General features: G+C 44.3%; 1 protein-coding gene across 4 annotated transcripts in view; it reads left to right on the top strand.

Annotated features, from left to right (window-relative positions):
- NRG2 (neuregulin 2) overlaps positions 1 to 22,902 on the top strand; it is a 319,504-nt gene that overhangs the window by 250,662 nt on the left and 45,940 nt on the right. For 3 of the 4 annotated variants that reach the window (XM_050962620.1, XM_050962619.1, XM_050962617.1), the window contains one exon: positions 7,993 to 8,051. In XM_050962620.1, the coding sequence (XP_050818577.1) occupies positions 7,993 to 8,051 (59 nt within the window). Of the gene's footprint in view, positions 1 to 7,648; positions 7,726 to 7,992; positions 8,052 to 22,902 lie in introns of all 4 variants that reach the window. The other variant, XM_050962618.1, reaches the window with a different exon arrangement.

Here is a 22,902-nt window from a genome sequence, read left to right as displayed (position 1 = left end):
CTAGATCTAAAGCCCAAGAGTCAGATGTCTCAAGCCCCCTCCACCTGGTGCCCCAACCACCCCAACATCCCATGGCTGAAGCCATGAGCCCCAGGGTTAAAGCCCCAAGGCAGTACAGTGTTTGCTCTTTGATCTTTGTATCTGCTGCTGCCTGATGAATAACTTCTGGTTTCACATGGCATCCGGTTGACCGGTAAGTCCATAACTCTGGTGTTCGTATCTTTGAGGTTCTACTGTATGTTTCTATAGTGATTGCCTAACACAGAGGATCCCAGCCTGTGTGAGGACTTCAGGTGCTATCACAAAATAAATGTTAAATGCAATGGCAAAAAACTATTAACACAGTGTGAAGCTTGCTTGGAGGTGGGTCATCCCCTTGCAGAATGCTGACTTCAGTAAAACTCGAACATCTGAAAACCAGGAAACGCACAGTTAAGGTTGCCCATGAAACCTTAACACTGCCCTTTTTCAGCACAGTCCCAGTACACCCTGTTAACACACACACTTTTTGTCTGCCCATGCCCCGTTGCTGAAATGTACAAGCTCTTCACCTCCTTTTATAGCCCACTCACTCTGACCCACAGGATTCTATTGAACACAGTTAAAGGACAAAAAAAAAAAAGTTGCCCGTGTCACCTTCCCTCTGCCCTCTTCAAGCAATGTCTCAATATGCACATAGCACCTGCTCACACTGGCCCTGGGCACTGTATGATTCAGGAGGTTCCAGATCCTGGCGTACACTCTCACACAGCCAATTCCCCAGAAGAAATGCCACATGTATACAGTTGAAGAAACACTTCACTTGAAGACAGTAGAGGGAAGATGGTGTAGGCAACTTGCATAACGTAAGAACAGCCATACTGGATCAGACCAAAGGTCATCTAGCCCAGGATCCTGTCTACTGACAGTGACCAATGCCAGGTACCCCAGAGGGAATGAACAGAACAGGTAATCATCAAGTGATCCATCCCCTGTCGTCCATTCCCAGCTTCTAGCAAACAGAGGCTAGGGACACCATCCCTGCCCATCCTGGCTAATAGCCATTGATGGAACTATCCTCCGTGAACTTATCTACTTCTTTTCTGAACCCTGTTATAGTCTTGGCCTCCACAACATCCTCTGGCAAAGAGTTCCACAGATTGACTGTGTGTTGTGTGAAAAAATACTTTCTTTTCTTTGTTTTAAACCTGCTGCCTATTAATTCATTTGGGGACCTCTACTTATAAGAAGAAGTAAATAACACTTCCTTATTTACTTTCTCCACACCAGTAATCATTTTATAGACCTCTATCATACCCCCCCCTTCGTCATCTCCTTTGCAAATCCCAGTCTTATTAATCTCTCTCATATGGAAGCTGTTCCATATCCCTAATCATTTTTGTTGCCCTTTTCTGAACCTTTTCTAACTCCAATTTACCATTTTTGACATGGGCTGACTGCATCCATATGCAGTATTCAAGATGTGGATGTACCATGGATTTATATAGCGGCAATATGATATTTTCTATCTTATTATCTAACCCTTTCTTAATGATTCCCAACATTCTGTTCGCTTTTTTGATTTCTCTCCCACCCCCTTTTTTGTGTGTGTGGTGGGTGAGAAATGAATGGGTTGTAAAAGGAGGCAAAGAGTTGTATATTTCAGCAACTGGGGGGTTGGCAGTGTAAAGGTGTGTGCATGTTAACAGCACGTATTGGGGCATTGCTGAAAGAGGGAAGAGTTAAGGTTGCACGGGTAACCTTAACTGTGAAATTTCCTCATTTTCAGATGTTTGAGTTTTGCTTTACTCAGCAGTCTTCAAGGGGATGACCTACCACCAACCAATCTTAAAAAAAAGCAGAATTGCCATGAATTTTCTAGGAAAAATTTCCAGGAAAAGCTCGGTTAGTAGTCATTTAGGCAGTTGTTTATATCGTGTCCCACAGTTAGCATACTGAGCCAGCTCCCCGCACCCTTACCTTGCACACACATCAGTTGTGCTTCAGTATGCCTCCCAAACTATGCCCCTGGCCCATTCAGTGTGTTTCCCTGCCTCCAGACTGGCCCCCTCCCCACTACTGTAGCTGGGCCTCTCCACCACAATTAGGGAACGCATCTCCCTGAACTCTTCACTCTTTGGTATACAAATGTTTCTAGTGCCTCCCTTCTCCTATAACCCAACCCATGTGCAGTGCCTGGAGCAAAGTGGAATAGTGTTCATTTGCAAAGGTGTTGGGGTGCACTGGCAGAGCTGGTGGTGCAGGGGGTTGGGGTGCACTGGCAGAGCTGGGGGGTGCAAAGGTGTTGGGGTGCGCTGGCAGAGCTGGCGGTGCAGGGGGGTTGGGGTGCACTGGTAGAGCTGGAGATTCAGGGAGAGTTGAGGTGCACTGGCAGAGATAGGGGTGCATGGGGGTTGGGGTGCATTGACAGAGCTGAGAGTACAGAGGGGTTGGGGTGCACTGGCTGAGCTGGGGGTACATGGGGTTGGGTTGCACTGGCAGAGCTGGGAGTGCAGGAGATTGAGGTGCACTGGCAGAGATAAGGGTGCAGGGGGTTGGGATGCGCTGGCAGAGTTGGGGGTCTGGGGGTTGGGGTGCACTGGGAGAGTTGGAGGTGCACAGAGGATTGGGGTTCACTGGCAGAGCTGGGGCACAGGTGGTTGGGGTGCACTGGCACTGCTGGAGGTGCAGGGTGGTTGGGGTGCACTGGCAGAGCTGGGGATTCAGGGGGTTGGGGTGCGCTGGCAGAGCTAGGGTTTAGGGAATTGAGGTGCACTGGTAGAGTTGGGGACATGGGGGTTGGGGTGCATGGGCAGATCTGAGGATTGCCAGGCCTCCCACACCTGAGTCCATAATCTTTCTTGCCTCTCCTACCATCTATCCTTGTTTATCCCCCTCTATAACCTCCCTCTCCTCGCTGCAGCCCCAAGGCCCTCTGCTCATTCGTCTCCACTCCTCCCTCCCCTAACAGCCCTCCCTTCCCCATAAGGACTCACATGTCTGCTTCCTCCCACCCCCCACCCAAAGACTGGTTCCATTTCCACAAAATAAAATTGCCAGCTGTGATCCACAAATTCCTGTCTCCTCCAGCCATTAAGTCCAAAACTCTGTCTTATGCAGGGGGCTCTGATTAACTTACCCATAGTTCCCTTAATGAAAGGGTGAGTTCACAGCAATCCAGAGGGCTGGGATTCATCCAGGCATTACTATCTCTCTGGTTAGCATTACAAGGCAGCAAAAGGGAATCATTGAGGGGTGGGGGTGGGTGGGGCATCAGGGGGAAGGGGTGGAGCGGCGGGGTGGGGCCAAGGTTAGGGCACCGCTGTCTCCCAGTTCTAGGGAGCTTCTGGCACTTCTGCCCTCATCTCCCTGCCAGCAGGACATCTGTGGACATTCTTTATGTAGACCCCAAGTGTCTGAACATTGAGATATACTGACATCTGCATGGGAGTCAGGCATTTCACCACTGGCCTAACCAAACTGGCACATGGCACTAGTTTGATTTGACTCTACTGCTCCTGACAGCAGATTTTGGAGGGCATGGCTACACTACAGAGCTTATGGTGGGGCAGCTGCACCAATACACCTGCGCCGCTGTAGTGCTGCTAAGGCAGATGCTCTAAGTCAACCGGAAAGAGCTCTCCCATTGCTTAATCACTCCAAGCCCAGCGAGCGGCGGACACTAAGGCGGCAGGAGATGCTCTCCCGCTGACATAGCGCTGTTCACACCAGCGCTTAGGTCGGTGTAATTTACGGCACTCGGGGTGTGTGTGTGTGGCTTATTTACACCCCTGAGCGGCATAACTTATTCTGACGTAAGCTGTAGCATAGCCATAGCCTATGTCTAGTGTCATCATGTTCAAACATGCCATGATATTTCTCCCGATAGCACCACTTTCAGAACAGGTTGTGTGACTGTGAATTGATTCCTCTGGGAACCTGAGACAATGACACAGTAATGTACCTGGGATTGCCTTACCCATTGAAAGTTACTAGGAAGTGGAGGTTTTCCAGCCAGGGGCTAGTAGCAGCATTTGGAAATTATTAGCAATAGTAAAATAGCATTAGTAATAGTAAAAATATCCTAACCAATAATGAATAGGGAGCTCGGTCTGTTTAGTTGATCAAAGAGAAGATTGAGATTCACTTGATTACAGTGTATAAGGAGCAAATATTGGGTACTAAAGGGCTCATTGAGCTAGCACAGAAAGCTAGAACGGGAAGTTTAAGCCAAACACATTCCAGTTAGAAACAAGGCATGAATTTCTAACAGAGGGTGATCAGCCCTGGAACAAACTACCAAGGACAGCAGCAAATATTCCATCTCTTGAAGTCTTCAAATCAAGACCAGCCTGGACTGTCAATTCAAGTTAATGGGCTCAGTACAGGGGTATCTGAGTGACCTGTATTACACAAGTCAGACTAGATGATCTGTTGGGCCTTTCTGGCCCAAAAATCTATGAATAATATTTTGCACGTCTATACTGGCTTTAGTTTAAGGTTCACAACGCATATTACAAACACTGAACTGCCTAGCTTCCTAGCAGAATCTGAATGTATAACGGGAGACTCTCAGCTGCCCCAGAGCTCCACACAGCACATTCAGGAGTGAGAGGGACAAGGTTAGGTGTCAGCTGTCTTTGGATGCCCTGTTAGAGGGGAGTCCTCCAGCTCAGAGGTGTCTGCATTCCCCTTCTGGGTAATTGCAGCAGTGTGAATGGGGAACCATGCAGCCCTAGTCTGCACAGCCCTCCCTCACACAGATGGGGAACCTGGTCTGGCCCCCTACTCATGCACAAGCATATACATGTTTGTGTTTCCAACAAGGGAGGGAAATGTTACAATCAAAAAGAAAAAACAACATCCTCTCCATTTCTAAAGCATTCAGGGGAGCATTCCACTTTCTAACCTCTCCCTCCTTTTCAAAACAGGTAAATGTAGGACCAAAGCAAGTTGACAGTGTTCCTTTAAACAAGTAAACACAAGAAGTTGAAACGCTGCCCTTTTCTTGTACTGAATTGCCACTGAATTATTTGTATATTCATAGTGTATTCCTTAAATATACACTTTGCAAGAAAAAACAGTTCTATTTACCCCTGAGCAACAGTACAGAGTTAATCTGTCAACATGTGTTTGAACTAAAAAGCTTTGATCATGCTAAATGTTGCATATCATTAAAAAATAAACTATTCCTTCCCTCTCCCCTGTAATTTATCTGTAGACGGGTAGAAAGTACTACTGTGAATTTGGTGGAGGGAATATGTCTGTTTTCTATGGAGTTGCCAATAATTCAGTCAGCATTATATAAAAATTAGCATGCCCCTCTGCAGCTAGTAGATCACATTCATCCCTGGCAGCGGTAGCTCCAGGCACCAGCGCTCCAAGTGCGTGCCTAGGCCGGCAAGCGGCAGGCGGCAGCCTGCCAGTTCCTGCGAGGGCGGCAGTCAGGCAGCCTTTGGCGGCATACCTGCGGGAGGTCTGATGATCCCGCGGATTCGGCAGTGGGTAGGCTGAATCCACGGGACCGGGGACCTCCCGCAGGCATGCCGCCAAAGGCTGCCTGCTGTGCTTGGGGCAGCAAAAAAGCTAGACCCGCCCCTGATCCCTGGTGTAATTTCAGTGAAGTCAGCAAAGTTATGCTGTGGAGGAATTTGGAGTCTAATTCCCTTTTCCTATGTGAGCCAAAAATGCTGATGCTACTATGATTATGACAGTAGGTCTACCCATGAATCACAGAAAAACACATAAGAACTAAAGTGCTGACCGTAATCTAATCATCCTTGAGGTCAGGTTGAATGTAGACATTCAAAAATATATCAAGACAACTGAAACTTTGATGGGGCATATATAATGGAGTGGGAGAGAAAGAGGAAACAGCCCCAGTCTCAAGCTTCCAACTTTCCTGTTTTAAATGAAACGTATCTCTCGGTCTCTGATCTGTTGGCTGATAGAGATCTAGCCGTCACTGTAGGACCAACAATTCTTTTCAATCTAATGAGTACTAGGATCTTCCCCAGGATGAGAGTCCAGGGCAAACTATTCTGGTGGGGGGTTGACAATGGGAGATTCTAAAGTAGAGATACTCAGACCTCAGTGGGTCAGGAGTCAAATTAGCAATCAACATTACCCAAAAGAGCCACAGTCGTGTGACTTCATTGCTTCATTTACTATTATCTCTATATCTGTATTATTGTCACCACAAAATTACTGACCAAGTATCATTATTTTATCAACTACAGTTGGTTAGTAACATAGTAAAAGCATCCTGATTGGTTAGTAATTAAATCACACAGTGTTTTAATATCATGTGCCACAGAGAACCACGGGAGACACATTAAAAAACCACTTGCAGCTCCCGAGCCACAGGCTGAGTATTGCAGCTCTAGAGTGTGTAATATACAAAGACTGCTGCCAGCCAGAGCCCAGCTGACTGAATAGGAGGTAACCCTGGCCATTGTGATGTCACCAAAGGATAGGCGGCCTGTGCCAGGAGAGGGAGTTGGGTGATGAGAGAGCTCATTTGGAATCAGAGAGAGAGGTCTGTGAGTTAGACAGAGGGAGCGGAGAGTCAGGGACAGATACGGACAGTGTTGGGGAACTACCTGGTTAGGCTAGGAGAAAGGGTGGAGAAGGAGAACGAGGAAGAAAGGAGCCATCATCGGTTTTGGAGAATCATTTGAATTGTTCAGGGTTAAACCTCCAAACTCCAACTTTTTGAGGTTCATTCCTATAGGTCAAGTTAAAAGAACCTTCTGACAAAGCAACTTTCTCGTCCTTTTGGACTGGCCTTGCCAACAACATGTTACATGCATCAGTGCTAAATGTCGTGGTTCCAGTGCCTCCCATGTGTAACTCTGCCCCTGAACACTGAACGCCAATAACTAGACACACTCAGATATGTCCAGGCATATCACTGGTTTGCTGCTGCCTGAGCCACAAATCAAAATCTTGACCCTGTTACACCACTGTAATGACTGGAGTGGAGTTCCTGTGGATTTGCACTTGTGTAACTGATGGCTGAATATGGCCTTGTGCTTGCAGATCATCCTGGTGCAGTAATAGTGACTGTGGGAGTCATGAGACCCCTGCATCTGAACAGAGTCTTGGGGGCTTCTTCCAGTGCAGCTTTATTGTCTGTCCCTTACCATGGAAAACCATTGAGAATGCTCTCTCCATAACCCCAACACAACAGTTTCCCTGGCAGAGTGCTGGAGCTTCCTGCAGTGCCTCTAGGGAATAACAGCATTAGATGGAGTAGGACACTTGCCGTGCACCACTTCCAAATAGCTCTATCACTCTGTGGTACTTGCTGCCAGTCTATGTACATAGTGACATTAACACTAGTCTCCAAGAAGGTTGCTCGATGGCACAGAACCTACCTACCTCTTGTCAGGTGGCAGCTGGTAGAGGTGATTAGCAATCGGCAGGTGAGTAGAAAGGTGACTGGCCTAGAATGAAAGGATGGCTTTGCTGACACTTGGCCGCAAAAAGAACAGAATATTAACATAAAGGAAGCCTGATGAAACAAAGCAGAGATTAAATGCAGGAACTGTACATAAAGCTTTTAACTTTTATTTTTCCATTCATCACTATGCACTTTTATTTCTAACCATAGCCTCGAGGATGCTGCCAGATTTGTTCTGTGATTTGTCCCCTTTTCCTCCTCCAGATGTCCAAATGGATTCTTCGGACAGAGATGTTTGGAAAAACTGCCTTTGCGATTGTACATGCCAGATCCTAAGCAAAGTATGTTTGAAGACAAAAAATGCACCACACTACTTAAATCTCCTGGGCACAGCACAGCACTGGACTTAGAGTGGTCTAGCCAGGAGCATGTTTTGATATAATGTTTGGGTTAGAGTTTAGGGAAACAGGTAAGGGATCAGGCTGAAAGCAAATCATAGGAATCGTGGAAGGGATCTGAGGTGGCATCAGGAGGGGCCGCATTTCAGTCCACTTTGATATCATTTTGCTATCTTGTTTCTCTCTTTCTGGTTTTCTTTCTTTCGTTAGGTGTCCGATTGAATTCACCGGGGACCGGTGTGAGCACTTCGCAATGGTCAGCTTCTCCAGTATGTCTCTTTCTACTTCTCTTTCTCTCTGATTATCGTAGCACTGTGTGACATCTTTAAAGCAGGTTTTTCCATTCCTTTGGGCCCCATTCTCCTCTTTTTATGCCTACCTAGCTCTAACTGACATTAATGGGAGCTAAGTGAGTGCTGCTAAGGGGAAAATGAAAGCCCTCACTGTCTCACAATCATTTTAAATGGTCCTTGCTTTCACTTGTAATCAAATGTAATGTAGGATTTTATAGTTCGCTCTTTTCATACAAAATCCAAATAAGAAAAGGTTTTCAAGTGTGCTGTGGAGAACGGGTTGAGTGATAAGAAACTTCTCTTAACATTATTATCACATGAGGAACTGGGAAAGTGGGATCTGTGCATTTCTCTGTACCAGTCTGGGAATCATAGGTAGGGCTGGGCTGAAGACCACCAATTACTTCAGAAGAACGGCCATACTGGGTCAGATCAGTGGTCCATCTAGCCCAATATCCTGTCCTCTGACAGTGGCCAATGCCAGGTGCTTCAGAGGGAATGAACAGAACAGATCAATGTATCGAGTGACACATCTCCTGTCATCCAGTCTGAGCTCCTGGCAGTGTTGGTCATTGGTGGACCTACCTTCCAGGAACTTATCTAATTATTTTTTTGAACCCAGTTATACTTTTGGCTTTCACAATATTTCCTTGCATTTTCTCAGAGTCTAGGCTGTGTTTACTTTTCCAGCAGCTAAGCCAAGCTTCACTCACGGTGAAATTGAGCAAAAAGAACAAGAGTACTTGTGGCACCTTAGAGACTAACCAATTTATTTGATCATAAGCTTTCATGGGCTACAGCCCACTTCATCGGATGCATAGACTGGAACATACAGCAAGTAGATATTTATACGTAGAGAACATGAAAATGTGGAAGTAGCCATACTGTAAGCCACTTTTCATGTTCTCTGTATGTATACATATCTTCTTGCTGTATTTTCCAGTCTATGCATCCAACGAAGTGGGCTGTAGCCCATGAAAGCTTATGCTCAAATAAATTTGTTAGTCTCTAAGGTGCCACAAGTACTCCTGTTCTTTTTCCAGATACAGACTAACACGGTTGCTACTCTGAAACCTGTGAAATTGAGATTACTTATTGCAAGCTTTGGGTCAAACCCTGAAGTCTTTAAGGACTGGATTATGGCTGTTCCTTTCAGAAGTTCTGGGTGGTGCACCTCCTGAAGGGAAGTAGCCATCAGATATCCCTCCCTGAGCCCACGTCCAGACTAACCCGCGGCATCGGCGGGTTAAAATCGATTGCTCGGGGATCGATATATCGCGTCTAGTCTGGACGCGATGTATCGATCCCCGAGCGCGCTTACATCGATTCCGGAACTCCATCAACCCGAACGGAGTTCCGGAATTGACACGGAGAGCCGCCGACATCGATGGCGCGCCGTCCAGACGGGTGAGTACCTCAATTTTAGAAATTCGACTTCAGCTACGTTATTCACGTAGCTGAAGTTGCGTATCTAAAATCGATTTTAATACCCTAGTCTGGACGTGGCCTAAGACAGAGTTCCTCCCACATCTCCCCAGGGGATATGGCAGCCTTACACTTCCTCCAACGCAGGGCAGTGCCTGACTTAGATTACTGAGTTTTTCATTTTTACTAGGTCCCTGTTTAGACAAACTCCCTTTGTATCCATGTCAGCAGGAGTTTGTAGTGGGAGTGTAAAACTCAGGGGGAAATTCTGATCTCAGTGTAAATCAGGAGTAACACCATTGAAGCCATTGGACTTGCTCTGGATTTACACCAATGTAACTAAGAATCCAGCCCCAGGTAAGGACAACAGGCGTTGGCCTTTTCAAATGGCCAATTATGCAACCTTTACACTGAGTAGTACATATGCGAGTAGCCCGCTTGACTTCAGTGGGACTGCTTGTGTGAGTAAGTACTATGCAGAATGAATAAAAGTTGCAGAGTCAGGCCGTTAATTAGCAGCATACACTCAGTTAAAAAAAATATGAAAGCATTTGTTGTGTCCAGTGACAGAGTGTGTGCTCTCGATGCGATCCTGGCTACCCGGCTTACAGTTGCGTCCCAAGTTCTAGCAGCTCAGCCAGTCTTTCAGAATTTGTGCATTTATGAGGTTTGTGAACATGGGTTGGGAGCTTCTAAAATGTTTGTCCGGATATTTCTCCTTAGCTTTTGTCATTGTTTCGCTGCTTTGCAAAATGTACACCAGCTACAATATAAGGGTTTAGGGCATTGCGCAGGAAGTATTTTTAAAACTTGCTCAGTTCATCTAGTTATTTGCCCCTAATTTTCATCAAAGCGAGCCTTATAGCTAAAGAACACCAGATCTTTCTAAGTGAAACTATTCAGAGAAATCACCATTGCGATGCCATTATTTGCCAACAGTCATCACATACCTGGTGATATCTAAGATCTGTCCTTACAAATTCCTAGAGCAGTGATGATAGTAGATATCAGTGGTAACTATGTAGTAACAGCTGGGAAATGTTAACTTTATAATAGTTTCTTCTGCATGCACAAATAAGATGCAATGGGCTTTGTCAATGAGGATTTGGCTAGAGATGAGTGAAAATTGGATTTCTGCCCCATGGAAAATGTTGCTGTTTTAACATTTTATTTTTTTCCCAAATGGGGATGCAAAGTTTAAATATCAAATTTTTGCTCAGAACAAAACATTCCAAAAAATTAAATTTAGAAATGGCACAATTTTTTTTCTACATTTTTGATCAAAATGACACATTTTCTGAATCAGAACATTTGTGTGAACTGACTCAAAATGTTTCATTTTGTGCTAATTCAACATTAAACTGCATTTCCCGATAGTAGCATATTGATGTGTGGGAGTTATAGTTCAGGTAGGACTCCTCTATTCCCTCCTATGGGCTCCCTGCCCAGGCCACATTTACTATGATGCACCCACAGCCATGTGACTCCCAGCATGGTCAGGGAGAGGTGTCATAATATTTGCAAAGAAATTTTGCCACTTTCTTGCAATCAAAATAGCTTTTTAATGAAAACAGTGAGTTCTTATCAGTGAGAAGTTCCTTTTGTTTTTTCAGAACATTCATAGAAAGAACAAACTATGCTTTGATTTTTTTGCAAGACTGTAAAAATTTGATTTTTTTCATTGGTGGTGAGAATTTTTTATTATATTCATGGTTTAAAATGACACTGTCAACTTTAAAATCACATATTACAATTGAACCCGTTTCTTGACCGACATCAGTTAATGACTCACTGATTATTCAATATCCAGGTTACCTTTCACTGATTATTTGTTTACTTTTTACATTTGTCTCAGCGTCAGTGATACTAATCAGAGAAGTGAGATTCACCTTTGTTTATAGCTGGTTTCATTTCCAGGTTTGCGGTGCTGCAATGTTTGGATTGCAAACATGGCAGAAGAATGTGTATTTGGTTTCAGATTTTTCCAAATGGAAGATTTAAAGGAAAAAAAATAACATTTCTGTTGGGTATTTTTAATTTGTTTGGGTTTTTGTTTTTACAAAATCTAAATATATGGCCCAATAAAAGTTAGCACTGGCTCTTTAATTATCTTTCCACTTCATGCTATGCATGTGATGACAGATCAAAACCTGAAACAGATTCAGACGGATCCAGGGAAAATTTCCAGGGAAAATAAAAAAAACTTGCCTTGTGATTCATATTCCGAGCCCATAGTCAATGAGTAACAGATCATTAAATAAAATAATGAATCACTATGACCACTCTAATGCCTTATTAAACGCTTATTATTTTTTTTTAGATGCTCTTAGCCTGACTGGAGCCTCCGTGCGCTACTGTAATATAAATATTAAATAATCATTTAATGATGGCAAGGCATAACCCAAATGCTGAGGCTGATTCTTTGCAAACTGATATAAACTCAGGACACTAGGCTGATTTGATTAGACCCTTCTGCTGCATAGAGGCTAGATACTGAGGAAGATGTACCCAGGGTTCCATCAGACCAAGTATAGAGTGCTTTCCGAGAGTGACTGCATCCTGGCTGGGCTAAACCCTGGAGTCCATGCTCTGTATTTACTCAGACCTTGCTCAGGTAAAACTCCCATTGACCTCAGTGGATGCAGGATCATACTATCTATTTGCCAGATAGCACTGGAGGTTTGTTCTTCTCTGCTTGTCAGAAGAATCCGTTCCCAGACTCTGCTATGGAGGAGCTGAAATAATTGGATGATTTCTTCCTCGCAGAAAGATTTTCCACTTTGCTCTTATGATCATGTGATTCAGTGGCTATTGCAAATCCCTGGTGCTAGTTTTTGTCCTTCTGCAGTACCTCCAGAAGCTGGTGTCATGAGCAATTCTAATGCTATTTGCTGCTATGTGACAATACAGTTAAAATATTGAAATTCAGTTTTTCTCTGGATCATGCTTATACTATTTCAGTTTTTCATTTGCTGGGTGTGGGGCGGGGGAGGATTTCCAGGTCAGTACAGAGAAACTCACTGAAATTAGCACTATTGGGAGAAATCTGGAGATTCTTAACTCTGTTTTGATTTAGCCCTTATGCTGGTGAATGGCAACTGATGTCAGCTGGTGTTTGCCTGAGTAAAATTTGAGTAAGGGAGCGCCTAAAGTTGATCATGTTTAAATAAGTGGGATTGAGGTGTTTGCTGCATAGATACCAACAGGACTGTGACCTACATTAAAAAGACATTTAAATAGTTTTAATTTAGATTGAAGGAGAATATACAATGAATTTAAAATGCATACAGAATATAATTAAATATATAAAAGAGAAATGTACCTTTGATATTTTAGAATCTTATTAATTGAAAATAAATAGTCTAAGCTTATCTCCATCTCTATGTTTATGAATCATCAAATCATCTTGTGAAAGTATTTTTCATTTCACACTCTTCATGTTTATGTATAATTATGTCTCTGCACAATTATGATTACAGATGTATATAATATATATACAGCAATAGGGATATTATCATCACATAGATTGCAAGCCAAGAATGTTGAAACATTCAGCAACAATCATATCCTCTGCCAGCTTCTGAAAGTCGTATCACATAGCTGTGATGTAATCAGAGGACTGTGAGGGGCACAGCGTAAATATGACCTAAAGTGTAAAACCTCAGTAAAACAGAATGACTTTGGCAGCATTTTAACCAATAATGTGCAAGTGAAGAAAAGTTAGCTCTCCTGATTGGCTAAGTTGACTTTAATGTCATAGTCTTACCACCTATTATGCCTGCTCTCTCCCCATCCCACTGTTCATAACGATAGCTAAATCAAACTGTAAGTTTAAAAGAATTATATTATTTGTGTTCCATGTTTGTAATTTTTCAGTGTTTCTCTATTAAGCCCCTGCTGTATCTTGAGGTGTCAACAGGCTTCGTCTGATGCATATCAGCATCCTTTTATATCTTCGCATAGTCTTATAGTGCAGTTTCCTCCCCCCTCCCTTTAGCCCCTTGACTATGTATGGTACAGTGACTGGACTGGAAGTTTACAGTACAGAACTATCATTCTGTAGCCTGAAAAAGTGATGAATGTTGCAGCACAATGACTCAGTTTTACCCACAGAGTCTCTTTTGCAATGCAGGGGACAACCGTTTCCCATAGAAAATTTAAAACTCCAGTGTGTGTCCCAAATTCTGCCCTCAGGTATAATTATCCACCTCCCATTGACACCAGTAAGAGTTGTCGGTCTGTATTTGGTCCCAAACATGGGCCTCATCCAAAGGCCTTTGAAGTGAATGGAAGTTTTTCCATTGAATTCAATGGGCTTTGGATGAATCCCCATATGCCTACATAGGACTATTTTAAAGCCATTTTAAATCCTTGTTTTAAGCATACTACAGTTTCAGTTATACTATGCTTAGGTGCCCAGCCCTAGCTCAGATCACAGGATTCAGTAATAGCAGCAGGTTTCTTGGATTCTTGAGCTTAGAGAAGTAGAAATTTTGTCTGTTTCTTTTGTTCACCTTCTCTTCAAAATGTTTCTTTCACGTAAAACATTATTGGGCACCACATGGCTGCATTACATATATATCAAAATATTTTTATTTACTTAGATTTCCACTATCTTTTGCTTCTGTTTTCCTGCAGTATGACGCTGTAGCCTGAAATGCAGCAAAAGAGCTAGATCGAGACTCAACAACATAATTTGCTAACAAAACGTTGCAGCTGCATTGCACTGACTGCACAATCCCTACTCCATAAAACCATGCCATTGGTTCTGATACAGGCTGTTACCATATAATCCTGTTCCATACCGAGCCATGACTTTGGATGTAATGTTGATCTTTCCTGGCTGAGGAAGCCTCTTAAAGCCATAGCTGCAGCAGCTATTCTCTCTTCAGTAGAGTCTTCTCTCTCTTTTCCTGACTGAGCTGTCACAGCACAATTAGCCAGATCTCATGGTTTTCAGTTTTATTAGCATCACTAACTGGGGCACAGTGTACAACCCCAGGTTCCAGTTCTATTAGTTGCACAGATTGTTATAAACTTTCCTAAGACATCTGGCTAGCACAGAGGGACTTAGCCGTGTGATGATGTGAAGTAATATAGGGACAAAGCACAATCAGGTAGTCAGTGATCTCAGCTTGTACATGGACCTTTAACAACCTGTCTCCACTGGGAGCCCATATTTCATAAGGCTTTTATTAGCCTTTTCACTTACGTTATAGCACGTACTCCCATACACTGCTGGAAGTTCACATTGCACTTATTGTCTGAGACAACTTGAGAAAGCTAAGTCAACAGAATATGGCATCTTAATAGGAATTCACTTGCTAAGGTCATGGGAGTTATAGATGTGAAGCTAAATTCCCAGGTGCAGGTTTAGTCCAACACTTCATTTATTGAAATACGCCATTGCCTGATATTCTGTGATATCTTGAACAGTGGGGCATTGTCTTCTTGTTGGCATTAAGGTGACTACATGTTCCTAAGCCTAGGCAGGTCTCAGGGGCAAAACCCATTAAGTCAAAACACACTGCCACTGTGTCTTCCCAAAATTTAAGACAAAAGTGCTTCCCAAAAGGAAGACTGAGTTAATCTAACCAATCCCATCCTCTCCTAACCACTCAGGTTATATTTCTTTTCCTCTTGAGTGCTTCACCCTTCGTGGACTCTCCAGCAAAACCGAATTAATGTTGCTGATATTCTTGCAGCTGTGGGTATGTTGCTGCTAAATAAATATTAGCAATAAAATGGTCAGAGATTCTCCAGTACTGAACACATCACAGGTTCAGGGTAACTGCACCTGTATTTCCCTCTTCATAGTCCACTCCAGGAGTGTCCAGTCAGCCATCAGCTGTCTCTGGGCAGGGACTCTTGTCCCACTCCCTTATGACTGGGCATATTAAGGCTGCACAGCTCCCTGCCTTACACTGTGATATCCCCAGCAAGCCAGTCTGCCAATGCCTGTGCATTTCTTTCTCTCTGAGGGCTATCACCAGCATATTGCCAGCAGTTACAAATTACCACCCAGCTTTTTCTAAGCAAGCACATTTATTCTTAAGGTTAAAGTATTATGGAGAATACATCATAAAAACAATAAACAGATTTAAACACACACACCTTACCAGAAGCCACCTGCCAATCTTATGGGGCCCTCATAGGCCAGTCTTTCCAACCCTTCCACAAGGTTTGAGGCCCCTCTTGGACAGAAGAACCTGTCTGTTTTTTGGATCAAAAAGAAACCCTGTGTCAATTCAAACTCAGCCTTTTAGACTCAGTGACTCACCTGAATCGCCTCCCACTGTTTTTAATTCCTGGAGGAGCTGAGGTGACCCTCCCCCTTGGAGTAGAACACAATCATACATCAACCATTCTGACATTTAATAAATGGTCCCCAAAGATACTGCATGGGGTTGCAATATCTGTCTCAGAACATTTACTGGATTTTCTTTGGGAAGTCTGAGTTTTCCTGGGTTGGATTCTCATCTCCCAGGGAAACTCTAAGAGTTGTGATTTCTGCATTTGTGGTCAGGTCCTAGGCTCCTCTCATTCACCCTGGTGTAATGAGGGAGTTATTATATTGAAGTCAAGGAGTAATGATAGTAAAACCAGTGTATGGGAGAGGAAAATCGGGTCTTGTCTTTCCTTAGTGAAGTGGCTAAATCCCTAGTGGTCCTTCCCAAAAGACTGCACTGTTTAATACTGAATCAAGAGTTAAAGGCAGCAGCAAAGCTCTTCAAAATACTTGGCAAGTTTCCCTCCAGTTATGCTTCAACAATAAAATGTCTCAGCCACATGAGGGACTATTTTGTTTCCAACTTCAGCAATTCCTGTTCTTGGATGTGATCTTGTTACCATGATAACTCTGGTTGACCTGGGGAATTTTATCAGTGGATCTCACGAGAGCACCCATGCTGGGACTTGGGGACAGTCTTTACCTTTCTTTGTCTGCACACGTATACGCTTGTGTTACAGGGCTGGTGCCAAAACCACCGCTCTTGCAAAGATGTCTTTCTGAAGAATCTTAGGGCTAGTTTAGACTAGAAGTGCTACAGTTGCACCAATGCACCTGCACCTCTGTAGTGTGTCTGGTGAAGACGCTCTGTGTCAATGGGAGAGAGCTCTCCTGTCTGCATAATAAAACCTTCTCTGTGAGAGGCAGTAGCTATGTCAGTGGGAGAAGCTCTTCCGCCAGCATAGCGCTGTCCCCACCAGTACTTAGGTCAGTGTAACTTAGTCACTCGGGGGGTGGCTTATTCACACCCCTGAGCAACATAAGTTATACCAACATAGGTGGTGGTGTGTTCAACCAAGCCCTTAGTCAGTAACAATATTAGTCACCATTTCTTGAGATCAGATCTGTCCTCCTCCATTTTATACAATATCCCAAGAGACTGGGAGAGCCCTCTTTTTCAACCATCCCCTGAAAAGATTGCCAGAGCTCTGGTCAACAGGTCTCCAAGGGTTTTGTAAAACACAGAGATAATTCCCTCACACCCTGGTGAACTGGAGACATTGGAAAAATTAGTGCTATAAACAACACCCCTTCCAGTGAAGACAGTTCAGGGATCAGCATGTTAACTCAAATGTATATATTTAAATTTTATCCAGTTGTGGAACAGTTTAGAATTTTGTGACTGTGGCAAACCCAGGACAAATAGCTACCAAAGGAGGGATAGTAATTAGTCCCAGAGGGGCTAAAAGGCCTCTCCCTATTCATTGAGGGGAGATAACCATGGAGAAATAAGGTTCAGCTGGAACAGGGGTTGCCAGGGAACTAATTAGGTTCAGCTGGCCCAAATTGCTGGAGACCTTTTTAAACCGTCCCTGGCAGGGAAGCATGGGGGGAGTGAGGGAAGCAGAGAAGCTGCCAGTGAGTAGGTGCAGCAAGACTCTGAACTCTTCCAGTCAGGAAGACTTACACTCTTCCCAGAAGGGGAGAAAAACAGAGCAAGGGACTGCCTGAGAAAAGGATCAGCCAGACCCTGCGCGACCGGGAAGGACTTTACTTTTCCCAAGGCTGTGTCTCCAAGGAAAAAGGAGACTGAGCCAGCAGAGGAGAAACAGGTACTTTGCCACGGTGACACAGTGTAGAATTCTGCTGGATCCATTTATGTTTTTTTCTTCTGAGTCCTGAAAGTTCACCTCAAGTTTGCTATGCATTCTTTTCCTGTTCATCTTGCTGTTGATTTTTCTAAGTGTGTATGTGTCATAAACAGATAGTTAAGGGTTAATAAAAGCAGCAAAGAATCCTGTGGCACCTTATAGACTAACAGACTTTTTGGAGCATGAGCTTTTGTGGGTGAATACCCACTTCCTCAGATGCATGTAGTGGAAATTTCCAGGGGCAGGTATATATATGCTAGCAAGCAAGCTAGAGATAACGAGGTCAGTTCAATCAGGGAGGATGAGGCCCTGTTCTAGCAGTTGAGGTGTGAAAACCAAGAGAGGAGAAACTGGTTCTGTAGTTGGCAAGCCATTCACAGCTTTTGTTCAATCCTGAGCTGATGGTGTCAAATTTGCAGATGAACTGAAGCTCAGCAGTTTCTCTTTGAAGTCTGGTCCTGAAGTTTTTTTGCTGCAGGATGGCCACCTTAAGGTCTGCTATAGTGTGGCCAGGGAGGTTGAAGTGTTCTCCTACAGGTTTTTGTATATTGCCATTCCTAATGTCTGATTTGTGTCCATTTATCCTTTTCCGTAGAGACTGTCCAGTTTGGCCGATGTACATAGCAGAGGGGCATTGCTGGCATATGATGGCGTATATTACATTGAAAGAAACCAGCAGGACTCCACTGGCCATCACATACAGCCCCCAGCTATAACCCCTCCAACGCATCATCAAGGATCTACAACCCATCCTGGACAATGATCCCACACTTTCATAGGCCTTGGGTGGCAGGCCAGTCCTTGCCCACAGACAACCTGCCAACCTGAAACGTATTCTCACCAGTAACTGCACGCCACACCATAATAACTCTAGCTCAGGAACCAATCCATGCAACAAACCTCGATGCCAACTCTGCCCACATATCTACACCAGCAACACCATCACAGGACCTAACCAGATCAGCCACACCATCACTGGTTCATTCACCTGCACATCCACCAATGTACTATATGCCATCATATGCCAGCAATGCCCCTCTGCTATGTACATCGGCCAAACTGGACAGTCTCTACGGAAAAGGATAAATGGACACAAATCAGACATTAGGAATGGCAATATACAAAAACCTGTAGGAGAGCACTTCAACCTCCCTGGCCACACTATAGCAGACCTTAAGGTGGCCATCCTGCAGCAAAAATCTTCAGGACCAGACTTCAAAGAGAAACTGCTGAGCTTCAGTTCATCTGCAAATTTGACACCATCAGCTCAGGATTGAACAAAGACTGTGAATGGCTTGCCAACTACAGAACCAGTTTGTTCCAGAACCAGCCCACTACAGAACTGCTAGAACAGGGCCTCATCCTCCCTGATTGAACTGGCCTCCTTATCTCTAGCTTGCTTGCTAGCATATATATACCTGCCCCTGGAAATTTCCACTACATGCATCTGAGGAAGTGGGTATTCACCCACGAAAGTTTATGCTCCAAAACGTCTGTTAGTCTATAAGGTGCCACAGGATTCTTTGCTGCTTTTACAGATCCAGACTAACACGGCTACCCCTCTGATACTTAAGGGTTAATGTCTCTTTTACCTGTAAAAGGTTAACAAACAGAAAACCAAAAACACCTGATCAGAGGACCAATCAGAAAACAAGATGCTTCCCTACACCGACACTTGAAAGTCTTTGTTTGTGTTTTTTGGGTTTTGCTTTGTTCTCTCTGGGTCCTGAAAGGGACTAGACGTGCAACCAGGTTTCTTGCCAATCTCCCTGCTGCAGTCTCTTATATATTCAGAATAGTGAGTATTAAGTAGGAAAGGCGGTTATAGTCTTTTTTGATTGTTTTCTGTATTTGCAAATGTGTATTTTGCTGGAAGTATTTTAAATTGTATATTGCTGGTGGGGAGGGAAAGATCTGGGAGGAAGAAAGGAGAAGGGGGGGAAATGGTTTATTCCCCTTTGTTGTAAGACTCAAGGAATTTGGGTCTTGGGGTCCCCAAAGTAGGTTTTTGGGGGGACCAGAGTGTCCCAAAAGACTATATATTTTTGGGTGGTGGCAGTGTATCAGATCTAAGCTTGTAATTAAGCTTAGAGGAATTCATGCTGGTACCCCATTTTTTGGACTCTTAAGGTTCAGATTGGGGATAGAATACCATGACAGTATGCTGCTTTGTTTTCTGCTTGATGATGATATTAAAGTTGACGTCTATGACCTAGAATGGAGCTAACTTACATTAATTTCTGACTTAACCTAGTACAGTCCCCATTTTTCTTCCAGATTTTGTACTTAGTGTTTTTTAAAAATGTAATTTTGATAAGTCATTTGGTGTCTTCCCACCAGTCTGCAGAGAAATCATACATCAGCATCTTCTAATCCTTAGAGAAAGAATAAACTTTGCCCTGAATTTTGTAGTCCCATAGGAGCTCATTATTCAGACCCTTTTTCTAAGGGGAGAGATATGTATTTATTGCACAGTGCTCAGTATAGTGACATGAAAATGTGGAATGGAAAAGATTTACTTGAGCAGTCAATGTTGTGGAGTTAGTATATATCCCAGCAATTTTGCCTTTGGTGGAACCTTTTATGAAAATGTATCCTGGATTTCTAGGGGTATGTGAGCTATCTGCGTCTGTTAGATTGTGCGCAATGTAAATATTTGAAGCATGGCCATCATATGTGAAGATATGTAACTTAACATTGTTGTACAAGTTTCCCTTTCTGTAGTTGAAATCACCTCCGCAGATGTGGACTCTAGAAAGTACTATTCAGACCTGGTGGAACTGTGTGTTGAAGACAGTTCTGCCCTATCTGTTATAGCAGCAAAATGATTTTTATCCTAAGTTGAGAAGGGGCCAGGGATGACCCAGCACCATCATAAGGTTCCTTTCCATAGACAAGACAGGGTGGCCTCCTCACTGATCACTCTTTCCTGGGAAAACTGCCTTCCTAGAGGATCTTCTGAATCAGAAGCAATTTCCACCTGCAGCCCCGGTGTCAGACACCACATCCTCATTACAGGTCTCGATGAATTTCTCAGCTTTATGCAGTTGCTCCAGAACGCAGGGATGTCTACCATGATTGACCTGGAAACAAGCTCGATACAGCATTGCATATTCCCACACTAGCTCTGCTAACAGGCATCTAATCTTCCCCAAAGCTCTCCTCCTTTTCAGCTGATTAGTACTATCTTCCAGAAATAGGGCCATCCAGATTCATCTGTGGAGATTGATCTTGTTTGTAGGATGATCAGTGGTAATTATAAATACCGTAGATTTAATAGCAGCTTCCAGTTAATGGCAACATAGTTCCAGGACCCAGTCCTTTGCGTAAACACAGCTGAGTGCTTCAGCTGTGTGCCATGGCTTCCAACATGTGAACCTACCTTTCACTGATAAAGTTTGGGTCCTGGGGGGCCTACGTGAGCCTGGTGCTCAGCAAGTGAGAGTAGCTGAGAGGTTTGTTGTCTCAAAGTCTGTTGTCTCGCGTATTCAGAAGAACAGCTGGAACATCTCACAGGAGCACAGCAAACTGAGGCTTCAAGTGCCAATGTGAGGGAAAGGAGTCAGATGCTGGTGAAGGCCTATGGCTCTGGTTTCAGCATAGGCTTGGCCAAGATGCTTGACCAGTATTTCTCAAACTGGGGTCACCGCTTGTGTAGGGAAAGCCCCTGGCAAGCCGGGCTGGTTTGTTTACCTGCCCCATCTGCAGATCTGGCTGATCGCGGCTCCCACTGGCCCTGGTTTGCCGCTGCAGGCCAATGGGAGCTGCTGGAAGCGGTGGCCAGTAAGTCCCTGGGCCTGCACCACTTCCAGCAGCTCCCATTGGCCCAGAGTAGTGAACCACAGCCAGTGGGAGCCGTGATCGGCCGGACCTGCAGACGTGGCAAGTAAACAAACCGACCTGGCCCACCAGGGGCTTTCCCTACACAAGCGGTGACCCCAGTTTGAGAAACCCTGTGCTTGGCTCTCTGGGATAATGCTGAAACAGAAAGCAAGTTAGCTGGTGGCAGAGCAAGGGAAGGACTTTACCTCTTCAGATGGTTGGCTCAGTCAGCTGGCACAAGGTGGTTCAGCATCAGGAGCAGGTGAGAAACAAGACACTGACCTTCCGACAGCTACTGAATGGCGGGAAGTAAGCCTACTCAGCGTTCTAAAACAGTACCGGCCACGTGGCATCCTCAGTGCAGTTGGGTCTTGTCTCTTCTGCCGAGGCTTTCCTGATCCACCTTGTCATGCTGAAAGAAGGGTGTAAAGGAGGGAAAAAAGCTATGGGTTGCATCACATTACAGTGTTGTGCAAACATGGACGGGATGGAGAAACAGCCTCTGATGGTGATTGGAAAGCACAAACGCCTTCGTTGTTTCCCTAGAGAGCACTGAAATCTGCCTGCGATCTACAGAAACTCAACCAATGCATAGATGTCAAGTGTGCTGTTTGAGGAGTGGCTTAATAACTGGAACAGGAAGATGCAGCTACAAGACTGATACGTGTGCCACTTAATTGACAATTGCTTGGGTCATTCAGCTAATGTAGAGCTGTCGCACATCGTGTTAAAATTCTTGCCTCTGAACACAACTTCAGTTATGCAGCCAATGAACATGTGTCATTAAAAATGTCAAAGGTCACTGCTGTGCTTGTCTTAATGCACGCGTTATTGCCTCTCTGGATACTGACCCACATCTGCGAGCAGTGGATGTTGCCAAAAAACCCAGATCTGATTAACTTCATCTTGCTAGGGAGTCAGAGACCTCTGTTCTCCTCAGACTGTTCTAAACCACTTCAAAAGGGAGGGTTTTCACCAACTGAAAATGGTGGACACTGATGTGCTGGCGAGTGCTTCTGTTCCTGAAAACCCAACCGCAGAGGAATTGGAGGCCATTGTTGAGTCTGACAGTCATCTGGAGATAGAAGGGGAGGTTTCTTGTGCTTAACTCCTGGAGACAGCAGTGGCTGAAAATCCCCACCAGGCTGATGAGGCACCAGAAGATAGTGCCTCTGATAATGAACCCAAAGAGCATCCCCCCACAGATCAACTACGTGCCGGGGACATTTTTGGCAGGATATGCCAGAGTCATGGCTTTGAGAATGGTTCTGAGGCTGCATGCAAACCTGAGAAAGATTTGCAGGTGGAGGTGGCAACATGTAGAACGCAGAGAACATTGGACAAATGTTGTTCTTAAACATTTTTACTTGTATAATTTTTTGTATTTGTTAATCTTTTGCTGCTTTAATTTGTGTAACGCATAAGGAGCACTCAGTGCAGTACTGGTCAGCATATGGAGACGTACTGTAAGTGTTTGATA

Source organism: Gopherus flavomarginatus, chromosome 7 (assembly GCF_025201925.1).
Source record: "Gopherus flavomarginatus isolate rGopFla2 chromosome 7, rGopFla2.mat.asm, whole genome shotgun sequence".
In the NCBI taxonomy this organism is placed as follows: Eukaryota; Metazoa; Chordata; order Testudines; family Testudinidae; genus Gopherus; species Gopherus flavomarginatus.
Note: the sequence above shows the minus strand (reverse complement) of the source record. Positions and strands in the feature narration are given on the sequence as shown.